This window comes from Cetorhinus maximus, chromosome 10, assembly GCF_964194155.1.
Source record: "Cetorhinus maximus chromosome 10, sCetMax3.hap1.1, whole genome shotgun sequence".
NCBI lineage: Eukaryota > Metazoa > Chordata > Chondrichthyes > Lamniformes > Cetorhinidae > Cetorhinus > Cetorhinus maximus.
The window spans coordinates 82,585,164-82,600,485 of record NC_135888.1 but is presented as its reverse complement, the minus strand read 5'-3'; the positions used below and the strand labels follow the sequence as shown (position 1 = coordinate 82,600,485).

The following is a 15,322-nucleotide window of genomic DNA, read 5'->3' as shown; positions in this document are numbered from 1 at the left end:
TGGAAAAATAACAAAAGCAAAGGTCTTTGATAGGGTGGAAGGCAGAAGAGGTTAAATGACAAGAAGGCTCATGGTGCAAGGCCAAAGAAAATAGAAATGAAATGAGTAAAGAAACAAAAGATGTGTCTAGAGAAGGTGAGAATGGCAAGATGATGAACAATTGCCGTCCAAAAGCAAAGCAGGTGAAAAAAGGGAGACCAAGAGAGAACAAGACAACCAGCTGGTTTTGTTTTTTTTCTCTCTTTTTCCTTTTGTTTTTTGCATTTGAACGGCAGCTATTCATGATGCTTCACACCTCCTGTCAACACATATACAAAAACAAAATACTTTAGATGCTGGAAATTTAAATAAAAAGACAGATACTGAAGCAGAATATGTTCTGATGAAAGGTAATGGACCTGAAATGTGAGCTCTGTTTCTCTCTCCATAGATGCTGCCTAACCTGCTGAACATTTCCAGCAATTTTGATTTTTATTTCCTCTAGACTCAGCTTTTGTTTCTTCACTTGTTCCATTGCTCCCTTTGTTCGCCTTGGCCTTGCACCATGGACGCTGTTGTTGCTTAATCTCTCTTGCCTTCCAACTCATCACTGACTTTTCTGCTTTTCCCCGCGCTGCCCCTTTTCACTGGCTTAAAATTTACTGAATCTTAAATTTTCCAAGTTCTGTTGGAAGGTCATTAGCCAAATACAATACAAACTGTGCATGCGCTTGAAGTAATACTAAGTACTAGTTAAAGATCAGTCACTTGTATTACTGTTGAGTATTGATATTGAGGGGATATCAGACGCAACAGCCTCCTCTAAAATGCCAAAGCTGACCCCAAAATCTGCTGTAATATCCTTAGCTTATTGTTAGGATCTTGTGGCAAACGCTTGTGTTGTTATGGTAATCAGAAAGAGCTTCAACACAGGGCATTCATACAGCTGGTATTTCACTCACACCGAGCACAAAACTCAGAATATCATTGCACATGCTTCGACACCCATGATTATGTATGTGCTGTGCCACTCTAAATCAGCACATACACTTCAAATTCATCTCATAATTGGCTGCAGTGTCTTGATTCTTGGGGGAGTGGGATGTCAGACTCTTAATTGAAGTTCAGTTCCTTTATATTGCCTGCAGAAATTGTGTTTAGCCAAAGTGGTATAAAAGTGCTTTCAAGTTTTCCATTTTTGGCCAAAAGAGATTGATTCCTGACCAATCTGTACATCATTCAGTTGTATTACTGACTTAGACTTTGAAATTGGGTGAATTCAGTAACAAATTGGTAGTACAATAGTACTAGCCAAAATCCACTACATTTCTATATTTTTTTAATAGATTTGACTTCCAAAATTCTTATGCGCACTGCTTCAGTCAGCAAAGTTTGTGGGAAGAGAAAAAAATGCCAATTTGTAACAGCCCAAAGCAGAAATATTCCAGACCAAAGTTTTGTATGTTTGACCAGGTAGAACCACAATATAAATCTTAAATGCATCTTACTGTTTGCCATATATGTGCTGTAACAAAAGTAGGTCAAGTGCGGGTTAGCATTAAAAGAACCCCAAGCTACAGGAAATCTGCCATTTCTAACTGAAACCACTTAAGGACAGCCGTTCAGTTTCACAATATTTATCATTGGCAACTGACATTGCTAACAGAAAAGATTAAAATTGTGTATAAGCACGATTCTTCTGTAGACAAGTCTTGATTCAGCAGAGAAAGGAAACCTATATTTGTACAACTGGAGAGTCCTGCTGTATTTTACAATATCATGTATAAGGTTCATAGATGATTCTTTATTTAAACAGAAATAGACACTGAGGCCAAAGGACATGCTCGATGTCATGGGAATTTTACAACAAATTAGAATAACGCCAAAGTGAATTTCCTGAAGGATGGCAGATTAGGAGGAGTTCATTGAATGATGGAGGGAAGAGGCATGAGCGCCATCTGAAGGACAGTCTGCAATGCATTTTCTTTGTTGTCATGTCAGCCTTTAATGCCCGTTATTTTTAGAAGAGTCTCTGTCTTACTGAATTAGGATGGATGCACTTTATATAATCTTTACGAGAAAGTAATCCCAACTGTGGGTTTTAGTGTTTTCTCTGGCAGGGATGATAATGGTTACATTTCGTCACTTTAAACCTATTGCATACTATAGTTAATGAAACAGAATGTTACAGTGGATCGAAGAACAAGAAAGTAATGAGTCAGTGCACTTACAAATCGAGCAATGTGACTGACTACAAATCAGTCAAAGTTCTCAGCAGTGCTTGGAAAATATTTCTGTCTTATTTTCTTAGCTCATTTTAAAATCCAGTGTCCAGATGAGCCAGCTGAACTGAAATTCTGCTTCTTTATTCAGCTGTGATGAAGTACTTGAGCTACCCAGACTGACTCAAACCTCCGTGCTTCCCAGGCCCATCCCTCCTAAGTGTGATGCTGCAGGGTTAACTTCTCAAATGGTATAGCCAGAGAAGAGTTGCTGCTAAATGTAGAAAAATGATTTATCATGAGTGAAATACCAGTGTTCATATAGGACATTGCTGGCCTTGTATGTGTGCACCACATTATTTTGTACAACACGTACATTTTCTTTCTTTCTCCCTTTGTTCTGTCTAACTTTCTGTATCAGAGAATTAGTGTGCCTTCTATCTGAGGCAAAGCCCCTCAATGAACATCTGCAATGGTTGCCATTCATAAAATAAAGTAATGCATGAGCTTTTGCACACTGATATGTTCTTCTACTCAACTTGTTTTATTCTTGGGTAGTAGAATGATATGTTATTTACAAAATATTTCAATATTTTGGGAGGGAATCTGACAGAATACAAGAGGCTGTAGCATTCATCTTTTTGGCTTCTGCTAAAGTTTCTCAATCATTATGGAAGACTTGATTAAGCTGAAATAAAAACAGGAAGTGCTGGAAGTACTCAGCAGATCACATCGGATATGACTTATTCGGAACGCTTCAACTCAAAATATTATCTCTCTTTCTCTCTCCACAGATGCTATCAGACCTGCTGAGTATTTTCAGCACATTCTGTTTTATTTCTGATTTCCAGCATCTGCAGTATTTTGCGTTTATTTGTTTCACAGAATCATGGAATGGTTACAGCACCAAAGGAAGCTACTCAGCTCATCGAGCCAGTGCTGCCACTATGCAAGAGCAATTTATCTAGTCTTACTTCCCCTACCCTTCCCGTAGCCCTGTAAATGTTTTCCCTTCAGATGCTTATCTAATTCCCTTTTGAAAGCCACAATTGAATCTGCCTCCACCACCCTTCCAGGCAATGCATTACAGATCATAACCATTCACTGTTTAAACAAGTTTCTCCTTATGTCACCTTTGGTTCTTTTGCAAATCATTTTAAATCTGTGTCCTCTAGCTCTGGAGCTTTCTGTTAACAGGAGCAATTTCTCTGTACCTACTCTGTCCAGACCTCTTATGATTTTGAACACCTCTATCAAATGCACAAGGCCATGTCATTAATATATATCAAGAACTGCAGTGGTCCTAGTACTGACACCTGGGGGAGAATGTTTTCCCCGTCGGGGGGGTTGGGCCGGAGCGGGCACATAGACGCCATTTTACGTGGGCGGGCCAATTAAGGCCTGCCCAGCGTGCCACGCTCCCTGTGAGGGCAGGGGGAGGAGGAAGAGTCGGGGCTTGCGTGAGAAAAAGCGCAGAAATCTCCCTGAGGCACAGAGCTGCGTCAGGGAGATTGGTTTCAATTTTAAAAATTTTAATGGAGGAAAATAAAAATTTTAAGGCATGTCCCATCATGTGACAGCGTCACATGAACTGGGACATGTCGATGAATTTCATTAAAAATTCTTATTAAACTTTAAAAACTTTCATGAAACCTCATCTCGTCCGTGAATGAGGTTTCATGACAATTGCAAAAGCTGCCTGGGCCCTTCACCTGCCCGCCAACCTTAAGGTTGGATGGGCAGCTCAGTTAATTATTTTAATTGTTGTTTAAATGGCCTTAATAGGCCTTTGACAGTTTGGCGGGTGTGCAGCTGGCTCAGATGCATTGCCACTGAACTGAGGACCTGAATGATGTGCGGTGACATCGGGACGCACACCCAACATCACCACGCGTCATTTTACGCGTCGGCAAGCAGGGCCCGCCCCCGTGCGCCAACCCGAAGATTCTGGCCCTGGAATATACCAGTGTATACCTTCCTACAACTGAAAAACAGTCACTCACCACTAATCTCTGACTCCTGTCATTTAGCCAATTTTGTATCCATCCTGCCATTATCCCTTTCATTCTATGGATTTCAATTTTGCAAGTCTATTATGTGGCACTTTCAAACACCTTTTGCAAATCCATATGCACATCAACCACATTACCCTCATCAACCCGCTCTGTTATCACACCAATAAACTGAATCAAATTAACTAAACATGATTTGCCTTTAACAAATCCATGCTGCCTTCCCTTAATTGATACACACTTGTCAAAGTAATTGTTAATATTGTCCCTGATTATCGTTTCTCAAAGTTTTCCCAGCACCAAGGTTAAACTGATTGGTCTGTGTTTGCTGGGCTTATCCTTGCACCCTTTTCTGAATAATGTTGCAACATTTGCGATTCTCAAATCCTGTGGCACCACCCCCATATCTAAGGAGCACTGGAAGATTGTGGCCAGTACTTCTGTAATTTCCACCCTTACTTCCCTCAGCATCCAGGGATGCATCCTACCTAGTTCTAATGACCTATTAACTTTAAGTTCAGCCAACCTTTCTAGTACCTCCTCTTTATTAATTTTTAAGCCATACAGTATCTTCATTAGCTTAAGCTTGTATCCACTGGAGTTTAGAAGAGTAAGAGGCGATTGATTGAAACATATAAGATCCTGAGGGGTCTTGATAAACTAGATGTGGAGAGAAAGTTCTGTCTTGTGGGAGAATTTAGAACTAGGGGTCATGTTTAAAAGTAAGGGGTCGTCCATTCAAAACGGAGATGAGGCGAAATTTTTTCTCACAGAGGGTTGTGAGTCTTTGGAACTCTCTTCCTGAAAAGGCGGTGCAAGCAGAGTCTTTGAATATTTTTAAGGCAGAGGTGGATAGATTCTTGATAAGCAAGAGGATGATAGGTTATCGGCGGTAGGTAGGATGTAGATTTGAGGCTACTATCAGATCAGCCATGATCTTATTAAATGGCGGAGCAGGTTTGAGCTGCCGAATGGCTTACTCCTGCTCCGTGTTCATATGTTAACACCTCATTCACTTTGACTTTGGTAGCATCTTCTTCCTTGGGAAAGGCAGATGCAAAGTATTCATTTGGTACCTCAGCCATGCTCGCTGCCTACCTGCAGAGCTCTCCTTTTTGGTCTCTAATTGCCCCCATCCTTTCTCTTTTTACTTCCCTTTTACTATTTACATGCTCATAGAAAACTTCTGGATTCCCTTTTATGTAAGCCAGCATAATTGATAGGACAACCTTTATTAGTCCAGTGAGCAAATTAAAATATACAGATGTTCGGCATGTTCCAGATATGTTCATTTCAAGCATGCATTCTATAAGGAGAAGTTGGAACTGTCTTCCTTGGAGAGAGACGGTTGAGAGGAGTTTTGATAGAGGTAAACAAAATCATGAGGGGTCTGGACAGGGTTAGATGAAGAAAACTGGTCCCATCACAAACAAGAGGGCACAGATTTAAGGTATTTGGCAAAAGAAACAATGGAAACCTGAGGAAAATATTTTTCACGCAGCAAGTGGTTGGGATCTGGAATGCACTGCCTGGGGGTGTAATGGATGGAGGTTCAATCAAGGCATTCAAAAGGGAATTGGATTATTATCTGAAAAGAGAGATCGTGCAGAGCTACAGGGAGCAGTTCAGTGAGTGGCACCAGGTATATTGCTCCAGGTATAGTACCGACACAGGCACAATGGGCTGAATGGCCTTCTGTGCTGTATCCATTCTGTGATTCTGTGATAAGTTACAAATTATTGCATCTTATCAATTATTTTTTCAATCCTTTTTGTCCGTTCATGCCATTAGCCCTTCCAAGTGGATTCTAATAGAAGTTAGTTCTCAAAAATTAGTTGTAGGCAATTGAAAAGATTAACTCACACTGTAACATGCTTCCTTAAACCTATTACAATAATGTAGCAAAATGAATTATGAACAGGTACTGCATGTTGACTTAAACTTACAGGGCAGGTTCTTGCACTAACTGGCTTTTGTTCATTTCTTCCTTTATTTATTGGCAATTAGTAGTGTGTATTATCTTCCATAAATATTCACAGCATTCCATGTTAAGGATAATATTTGCAGTGTTGTCAAGGTAAATTGGCATGAACAGTCTCAAAATGGAACTATGCACAGCCCCAAAACAAAAGCCATAACTAGACAACCACAGATGTGGCGACAGTCACAAAGTATTTTAAGTCAGCTGCATATATCAGAATTTTAAAACATTCATTTGGTAGAATGAGGCAACTTAACTCATTTATTTGTAATATATAAAGGAATTTTTATATTAACAAATTACTAAGGGTTGAAACAATGTAAAAAATATGACAGGTTATTTTCACTTTTAAAGTGTACTCTGTCAACACTCTCCTGTTTTAGAAATGTAAGACTATATGCCACAGTTGTATAAAATGGAAGAGTTTCAAGACAAATCTTAATGCCTATTTATAATGCCAATGAGAACATAATTTCTTGCTGTTGTCATAAACCTTTACAAACTCTCTTTTGTTTTGCATCATACATTGCGTACTCAAGATATATGCTATTCAGTGCTATTTTGTTATCTGATGTTTTGGGGTATCAATTGATGTTTTTTATGTTTCCCACAGTGACTGCACCCAGCTCTCCACTGAGCCCTCAGTTCTCCCCATCTTTCTCTCCGCCTGAACCCCAGAATAGCAAAAATGGAGAGTGCGCCGTCTGCTTCGACAGTGAAGTCGACACCGTTATTTACACCTGTGGACATATGTGTCTCTGCTATGACTGTGGTCTTAAGCTGAAGAAACAGATCAATGCCTGCTGCCCCATCTGCAGGCGAGTTATAAAGGATGTCATTAAGATATACCGTCCATGAGATATTTGGTCCCTAAAAAGACTATTCCTCAATCCACACTATAGTTTTTAAAAAGTGTAGAATTTTTATAGATAGGGAAAGCTTCTATTGCTCACTTTGATTTCAGTTATATATCTTCACACAGTGTTGCTATATTCTTTGTCTTTCAACTTAATTTCTCTTTCTCTAATTTGTCTTCCCCCTTTCTGTCCCTATTCCTGTTGCCTATAGTTAGCTGCAGACAGGAAAGTGGGATGGCTGCACACATTTCCATCTGTAGAAACAGTGCCACTCCATGATTGACCAACAATTTTCGCTCAAGTGGAGAGATTTGAACACCATCTAGCAGCCAAACTGAACACAGATTAATTGACCTAGCTAAGATTAAACAGTTCAAGTAAAGAGCAATATTTATCTGATTTGCTTTTCTGTTCTGTGATTGCTACAAGACAAAAAAAGTATTGATCATTAACACAGACCAAATAATTTGAGAAAGGAATGTATTTTGTCGTAATTCTCACTATATCTCATGACCACAATATCCCTAATGACTAATTATAGCAGGTTATTTTCCGCAAACAGTTGGTCTGCAAAGGTCGACAATGGATTTTTCTGCACGTTCTCCACAAAGACTGACCTGCTTCTTATGGATCTGCTTCACGCACATCAGCCTGCAAAGTTATTTAGAAAGATCTAAATTGCCACAATCAATTAAAACATCCTAAATGCCTTCAAACTACATTTTAAATTTAATCTGGAGAGAATGTATACATTTCTAACAGATTAATTAATATCTAATTGTGCTGTGTTGTGGATGCTTACGTGCATGCCAAAATTGATAGCTCACCAGTGGTGATGGACCCCCAAATTGAGAGTTATTTTGTTTAAATTTTCTAAAACATCAAGCAGCAACTTTTACTGAAGGAATTGGGGAGCCTGATGAGTTTAATAATGACTAAAGTTGTAGTATCCCTTTTTGGCAAAAAAACTCAAGTTTAACTATGAAATCTAAATGGTGTAACAATTACCATAACCCAGTTTTTCTTTTTCTTTTTTAAAAACATTTTTGCTTTATTATCTGTTTAGAAATTGCCCTTTTTTTCTGGCTGATGAGATCAATTCATTATTTTTTTTGTTCATTCCTGGCTGTTCCTACAGTTGTGGCTCTTTGCAAGAAGGAATTGAGATTCTCTATTTGCCGTACCTGATGGAGGTCTGCCTCCCAGAAATCCATTAGTCAGGACATGGAAGAGTTCATTCCATGATATGGAAGAAAATGAGAAGGGTCCTTAACAATTAAAATAAGGAGGGAAAATAATAATTTGGGAGAGAGGCACCAAGGGAAGCCTGGTTCCATTAAGCAAATATTCAATTGATTCATACGTTTCACAGTCTCGGCTAACATGCCAGCAAAGAGATATTGCAACTTTAATATGACTTTAACAAGTAAGAAGTTTTATGCTGGATATTTTCTGTGGTGATTCAAAGCTACAGGTGCCTTACAAAGGAAGGTGATGCACTTTTTTCTGATTCCCCGTGAACTTTGACTGCCACTATTATAGATTCACTGACTAATGGCAAAGTAGTTTTATAGGACTCACATGACAACCACTAAAATATTTTCCTTTTGATAGTGGAGTGAAAATGGTATCTAACACAAATATATTTAATATCTTGCCTAATTTGCTGACTTTGTACAAAAATAGTATCTAGTTTCGTTAGTGTATTGTTTCAATATTGAAGATGATGGCGCATACCACAAACTTCAACCGACACTTTGTACAAATTTTGCCTGCGGTATATAGTGTAAACATTATAATTTTGGGGTTTTTTGCACTTAATTTAAATGTTTTCTGTTGTCCAAGGTTTGTGTTTCTGTGTGCTTGTGTGCTTGCACTGTGAATGAAAAGATTAGTGGATCAGTTACAAAAGAGGAAATGAGACCTAAACATGAAATGAAAAGGTGAGAATCTCTTTTACTGAGGCTTAACTGGTCTGCTATTCAGAACTGGCAAAACTCTTCTTTAACTAGCTGGTTACAACATTTGGTAACACATTCTTTAAGGAGATATGAACAAGTATCCAATAAATCTTTGAATAATTTATCAAATTGAAATCAGGATTTAAATACGTAATTAAATTGACTCAATACTCATAGCTAGTTTCATTTCATTTTGTTTTCTTCTCACTTTATAATTCCTCTGTTCCATCCCAGCACCCTTTATCCATCAATTATTAATTTTAACTTTGTAATTATCATAGGTGTTTCACAGTTCAGGTGCAGTATATCTTTTCATTAAAGTCTCTGCTTATTTATGTATGTACATAGACCATTCAGATTGTAAAGCAACTAATTCTGTCCCCCAATGTATCCACCTGTGTAAAGTTCCCACAGGCAGGAACCTGTGGAGATGGTGGGGGTCTCAGCTGCTGGCTGGAGATACAGCAAGATCCACCCATTGCCTCTTTTCGGGGAGGCCTGCCACATCGTGTGCCAATCAGGCACTTAACAGGCCAGTGGTGGGCCTTCCCCCGGGATCAACAACCCCAGGGGAGGAATTCCCACCTGTCAAGAGCTGCTGGTCAATTAGAGGCTGGCAGCTCTGTTGAATGGCAGGAAGACGGTGGCTGCTGCCAGTATAATACCAAGCTGAGGCCTAGAATCATCACTGGATCCCAGGTCAGAGGTGAATGATGGCAGGAGGGAGGGTTGCAAGGATGGGTTGGGCAGGGGAGTCAGCAGCAAGGGCAGGGGAATGGCTTGCAGGTCCCCCTCTTCTTGATGCCAGGTCTCTCGATCATGCACTGAATGCCTTTGAATGAGGGACACTCCTGGTAGCCCGCAAGCAAATACACCAGGGTTTGCTTGCCATGCTCTCTGCATGGCGAGTCCCCCCACCCATCGCTGGGTTAATACCAGTGGCAGAAGAATGAGGTGACATCAAGGCGGGAAGGCCATCCACGGGCCTTCCTGCCCTGGACTTAATCAAGGTGGAGGCGAGAAGGTGACACTATTCACGCCTGCCACTTTGCTGCCTGATTAAATCCCACCTCCATCAAACTCACCATGGGGGAGGGCACAAGATTGCATCCCACATCTCAGAGTTTTGGCTTGTCAGCATTTGCCAATAAGCAAAGGAATCTTTCTTTATGTGCATTCATAAGATGTGAGCATCCCCAGCAAGGACAGCTTTGTTGTCCATTCCTAATTGCCCTTGAGAAGGTGGTGGTGAGTTGCCTCCTTGAACTGCTGCAGTCCCTGTGGTGTGTGTACACCCACAGTGCTGTTAGGAAGGGCTACAGGGAAGGAATAGTGAAGATGATATAGTTCCAAGTCTGGATGCTGAGTTGGAGGGGAATTTGCAGCTGGTGGTATTCCCATGCATTCATTATCCTTCTAGATGGTAGAGGTCACAGGTTTGGAAGGTGCTGATGAAGGAGGCTTAATGAGTTGTATTAAATGTCAGTTATCTTATCCCTGTGCATGGGGAAGTCTACATTCAACACAAAGAAAGGCCCTGCCTAAAAGTATGTAGCAGAGAAGTATATCTCAGTGTTGGTACACTGGAAAATGCAGTAAAATCTTGCCCCAGTAATTTGGGTTCACTATAAACAATGGACATTGATAGAAAGTCAAGAAACAGAGAATACTGTGGTGACATCAGCACCATATGGATGATGTGTTCATTGTTTTTATTTGCTTTTAAAGAATTAAAGACAGAAAATGCATTTAAATAGCCCCCTCACAAGCTCAGGATGTCCCAAAGTGCTTCACAAACTATGAAGTATTTAGAAATGTAGTAATAGTTGTAATGTCGGGAAACGTGTTAATTTGTGGAGAGCAAGGTTTCACATAGAGCAATGAGATAAATGACCAGATCACCTGTCTTTGATACTGCTGTTAGAGAGCTATATATTGGCTAGGACACTAGAAGAATTCTCTTGTTTTTCAAATAGTGCCATGGGATATTTTACGTCGACCTGAGAAGGAAAATTGGATCTTGGTTTAACACCTCATCTGAAAGATGGCACTCCCTCAGCACCGTACTGAACTGTTGGTCTTATTATGGGCTGAATTTTACCCTTGGGGTGGTGGTTCCACCCTCTCACGTAAAAGTCATCAGCAAGCCCATGTCCGTTTGGCAGCCTCGCCCCATTGCCGTCAGAACGGCCAAGGGTCTTTTATTGGTTTGAGGCAGAATGTCCATCCCTCGACAGAAAGCAGCCCTGTCTCAGAGAGCTGTCAGCTAATGGGAGGGATGGCAGTGCTCATGTCTCAGCAGAGCCACCAGGAGCATTGGGCACTGCTGGGACTGCAGCGAGGCTGAGAAAAAGCCATTCAGTGATGGAGCCCTGATGTCAAGTGAGTCTGGGATCTCACAGGGGCTAGACTGGTAGAACTCAGTGAAGGGTGGTGGTGGGGGGGTGGTGGTTCATATGGTTGGAAATGGCAAGGGGCTGTTCGCACCTTGAAGCGGGGGTGCTCTGATGGTCATGGGGTTCCCATCAGGGAGGCACTGCCCGGCCCCTCCCCACCACCCCACCCCCAGATCGGCACCAAGTCTCACCAGGTTTTCCCTGGCAATCTGGTGAGTGGCGTCGACCTCTTCTGGCCTAGATAAATCCCAATATCCCTACAGCAGCTTGAGGAGCCCTTAAGTGGCCCACAGACAAATGGGCTGCCAAGACCTCCCTGATAAAATTGCAGCATGGGTGGGTAGACACTCCAGATGACACCACTAGTATGGCTTCCAATTTTATGAATGTCCCCCACCACCATCCTTCCCCACAGGAAGGAGTAAAATTTCAGCCTATGGGCAGAATTTTCTGCCTGCCGGGCGGGCGGCCCGACCCAATCTCTGGCGGGCAGGAAGACGATCCCCGCCGGAGAAGTGGGCCCCGCCGCCAATTTACGTGGGCGAGCCAATTAAAGCCCACCCAGCGAGACGTCCGGCGGGAAGCGCTATGCGGGGGCGGGGGGAATTCCCCAAAAGCGAGAGTGCACTCTTTTGCACATGCGCATGAAAGAACGCACATCTCCCTGAGGCTAAGTGCAGCCTCAGGGAGATCGCTTACACTTCTAAAAAGATTAAAAATAGAAAAAAAAAAATTCCCTAACATGTACCCCTCAGGACATGGGACATGTTCATAAATTACAGTAAAACTTTATTAAACTTTTTGGAACACTGCATGAAACCTCATCCCACCTTAAGGTTGGACGGGCAGGTCCTTTAATTGTTTAAATGATCCTGTCAATGGCCTCAATTGATTTTGCTGTGCCCCCGCCTTCCTGAAAATTTAAATGGGGCGGGATGATGTCGGGCGTTCTGCCCGACGTCATCCCGCGTAATTTTACGCGTCGGCATGCGGGCCCCGCCCCCTGCTTGCCGACGGCAAAATTCTGCCCTATGTGTTTAAGTCTCTGGCATTGAGTATCTGCTTTCCTGTAGATTTCACTTGTAAAAAGCTGTGACTACCCTTTATTCTTCACTCCAATTTTCTTCCAACTTCTCCTGTACTGTTCCATTCTTAACATCATCACTCAAATGACTGTCCTCATACAGTGTGAGCCTAATGAACGAGTGCCAGGCTATGTGATCATTAAAGCATTGCAGCTAAGCCCAATCCTGACATTTCGCCAAACCTGCCCTTGTGTATTTTCCGGGGAGCAATTAGGATTGGACATCTGGCCTCCATTTCAGCTCCCTATTCTGGGGCACTGAGGTTAATTCTAACATTGTTATTGCTGCCCTACAGAGGCTAGTATGTATCAGGGATCAGCTTGGGATCTTCCTTGTCTGCATAGCTCATTATCACTAGAAGGTAATGCTTTTCTGTAACCCTTTAGAGAAGTGACACTTTTAACTATTCTTGCTTTTTCATAAACTGGGTTAAAAATTTTCTGATGCAAACTCAGTTTGTAACTTTTTGCTTGAAACTCTTCCTTGAGGAAGATCTAAGAATTAAGATACTAGATTTAATATATTGAGTGGTATAGTCAAAAATCAGCTGTGACTGGCTAGCGTGCACTTTCTAGGGAGAGCAGACAGGTCACCCTTAATTGATGTATTGTTTTAATGAGTGTTATCTTTACTTTGCCATGTTATTGTACGAGTGTGACACTCAACATTTTACAACCCTTTTAAGAAACGACCAAAGAGGAGTTAACCTTGTCACTTTAGACATGCTAACACTGTTGCACAATAATTCCATTTTAATCAATACTGGTCATATGTTAATAATTACATGATTAGTTTTACTTCAAGGAAGCTATGCTTTCAGGTTGTGCTTGTTCATCTTTCCTCAGATTAATGTGTTACGATGAGAAAAAAACAATTGTTCCATGTAAATTCTGGAAAACTGTTGCAGTGAAACCTTGTACAGGCCTACAAATAAAGATGACAATGACTGACTTTTGAAATTCTGCTGTCATCTTTTAACAAGGTGCACTTCATATAGGGTGTAATATTATAAGCTCCAATAAAGTGTAAAAGAATTGGTTGAGGGATTGATTGGATTATTTTTAGGCCTTTTTAAGCTACAGTTATGTTCTCAATCTCCACAAGGTTTGCACTGCATTTCCACTATCTGCATTGGTCTTTCTTGGGTTGTGCCTGTTTTCAGAAACCTTGTAAACTAGTAAAAGAAATCAGTCACTGGCATTAGTTTGATTTGTTAGCAGTTTTAGCATCTGTCTTATGTAGGCTCAAAGGATAATGGTCCCAATTTTAATCTCCTCCTGCTGGTGCAGTGAAGATTTTGCATCGTGCATCAACATTTTGCATTATCATCTGTGGAAAAGTTCTATTTCCTGAAGTGTGGTTAGCATTAGTAAATACTCCGAGTGTAGGTACCGGTCTTTTACATGTATATAGAAAGAAAAATACTGCAAAAAGTTGGATGGGTATAGGGTGAAAATAATTAGATGAATTTTGGTATAGAGACAGTTCTTTACCCTGCTTAGCACTACTAATGGCCAATGTTTGTTTGCATGCAGTAGGTTGGACCATGCAAAGCAATAATTTACATGCGGGTTTTGAGCACCTTAAAATCTCAATTGATCGAAGTCGACTAGATTTACCCACATATTTGCACTGTCATTGCACCAAGTTAAGATTAAAATGGTGCCCACTATCTGAGCATATTGTTTATATAGGAACTGAGGGAGATACTTTGTTTCTGTTAATGCATGTAAGAAGTCACTTGTTAACTACGAAAGAGCAAAATGTATGGATATTCCCTTTAATGGGATGTAATGAGCCTTTAATTCTAATTTTATTTGCTGAACTGAATCCAAAAAGCTAAGATTTGTACTAATTCAAAATCAAACAAGAGTTAGCATGAAATTATATCTTGATTAATGAAAATTGAGTTCCTTTTGAAATTTAAAAACTTAAGGAATTAAATGAAAAGGAAATGGCAATGTCTCTTCAAGAAAAATATCAGATACAAGTTCTTTCCCTCACCCCTTATCTTTGCAGATTAATTTTATGAAAACACTGCAAAAATTATGTTTATGTTGCTTTTTGTAAATTATTTGCCTCAAAACACTTTGTTGACTCTGGTTCTTAATAAATACATACTGTAAAGCTTCATAGTAGACTGCTTCACTATGTATACTGGGGTTTTTAAGATTAAAAAAATGCAGTTTTGATGCTGTTGTAAACAGTTGCATAATTGTAACATTCCTTTGTTCTGTGACCAAATGCTTCCCATGTTGCTCACATGACCAGGCTTATAAAGTCTTTTTGAGACCTATTCTGTGGCATTTAGTTTGTGTGTTATATCTTAACCAATTCATAATAAATTGCTGCTTTCTGCCTACCTGAGGTTCTCTCTAAGTGTTACAGTCCCTTTAAGGTTAGGACCAGTCTGGTTGATTTATCGTTACAGACATTATTTTAAAAATCCGTTGTAGTAAAAGTTCAGTTTTCACCTGATTTGGATTCAATGTACTGACACAGAGAATATAACTAACAAGGTATGGCCCCTTATTAAGCAGTAGCTGCATGTGAAATCTCTGCATCTTCTGCATCCAATCTCCCTCCCTTAATTAGTGATTTTTTAAAAAGTTAACAATGACATTTTCTTATTCTCACCAGTATTGTAGCCCTTTAAGATCAGGCTACATTGTGTTCAGTGTTTGTTTCCAAAATGGTATGAGCTGTGAATTATAATTAAATTGTCTTAAAACACATGTACAAAACACAAGTAAAAACTCTCACTGTTCCAGTATAGATGAAAAAAATTGCATTTTGTCACTGATAAGTGGCTCAATTGCCCCGCATAAC

The 15,322-nt window shown here is 40.3% G+C and overlaps 1 protein-coding gene across 3 annotated transcripts in view; it reads left to right on the top strand.

Annotated features, from left to right (window-relative positions):
- neurl1b (neuralized E3 ubiquitin protein ligase 1B) overlaps positions 1–14,855 on the top strand; it is a 71,179-nt gene extending 56,324 nt beyond the window's left edge. For all 3 annotated transcript variants that reach the window (XM_078550698.1, XM_078550694.1, XM_078550697.1), the window contains exon 5: positions 6,808–14,855. In XM_078550698.1, coding sequence (XP_078406824.1) covers positions 6,808–7,052 — 245 coding nt within the window. In that variant the 3' untranslated portion in view covers positions 7,053–14,855. The remainder of the gene's footprint in view (positions 1–6,807) is intronic.
- Positions 14,856–15,322: the final 467 nt, after the last annotated feature.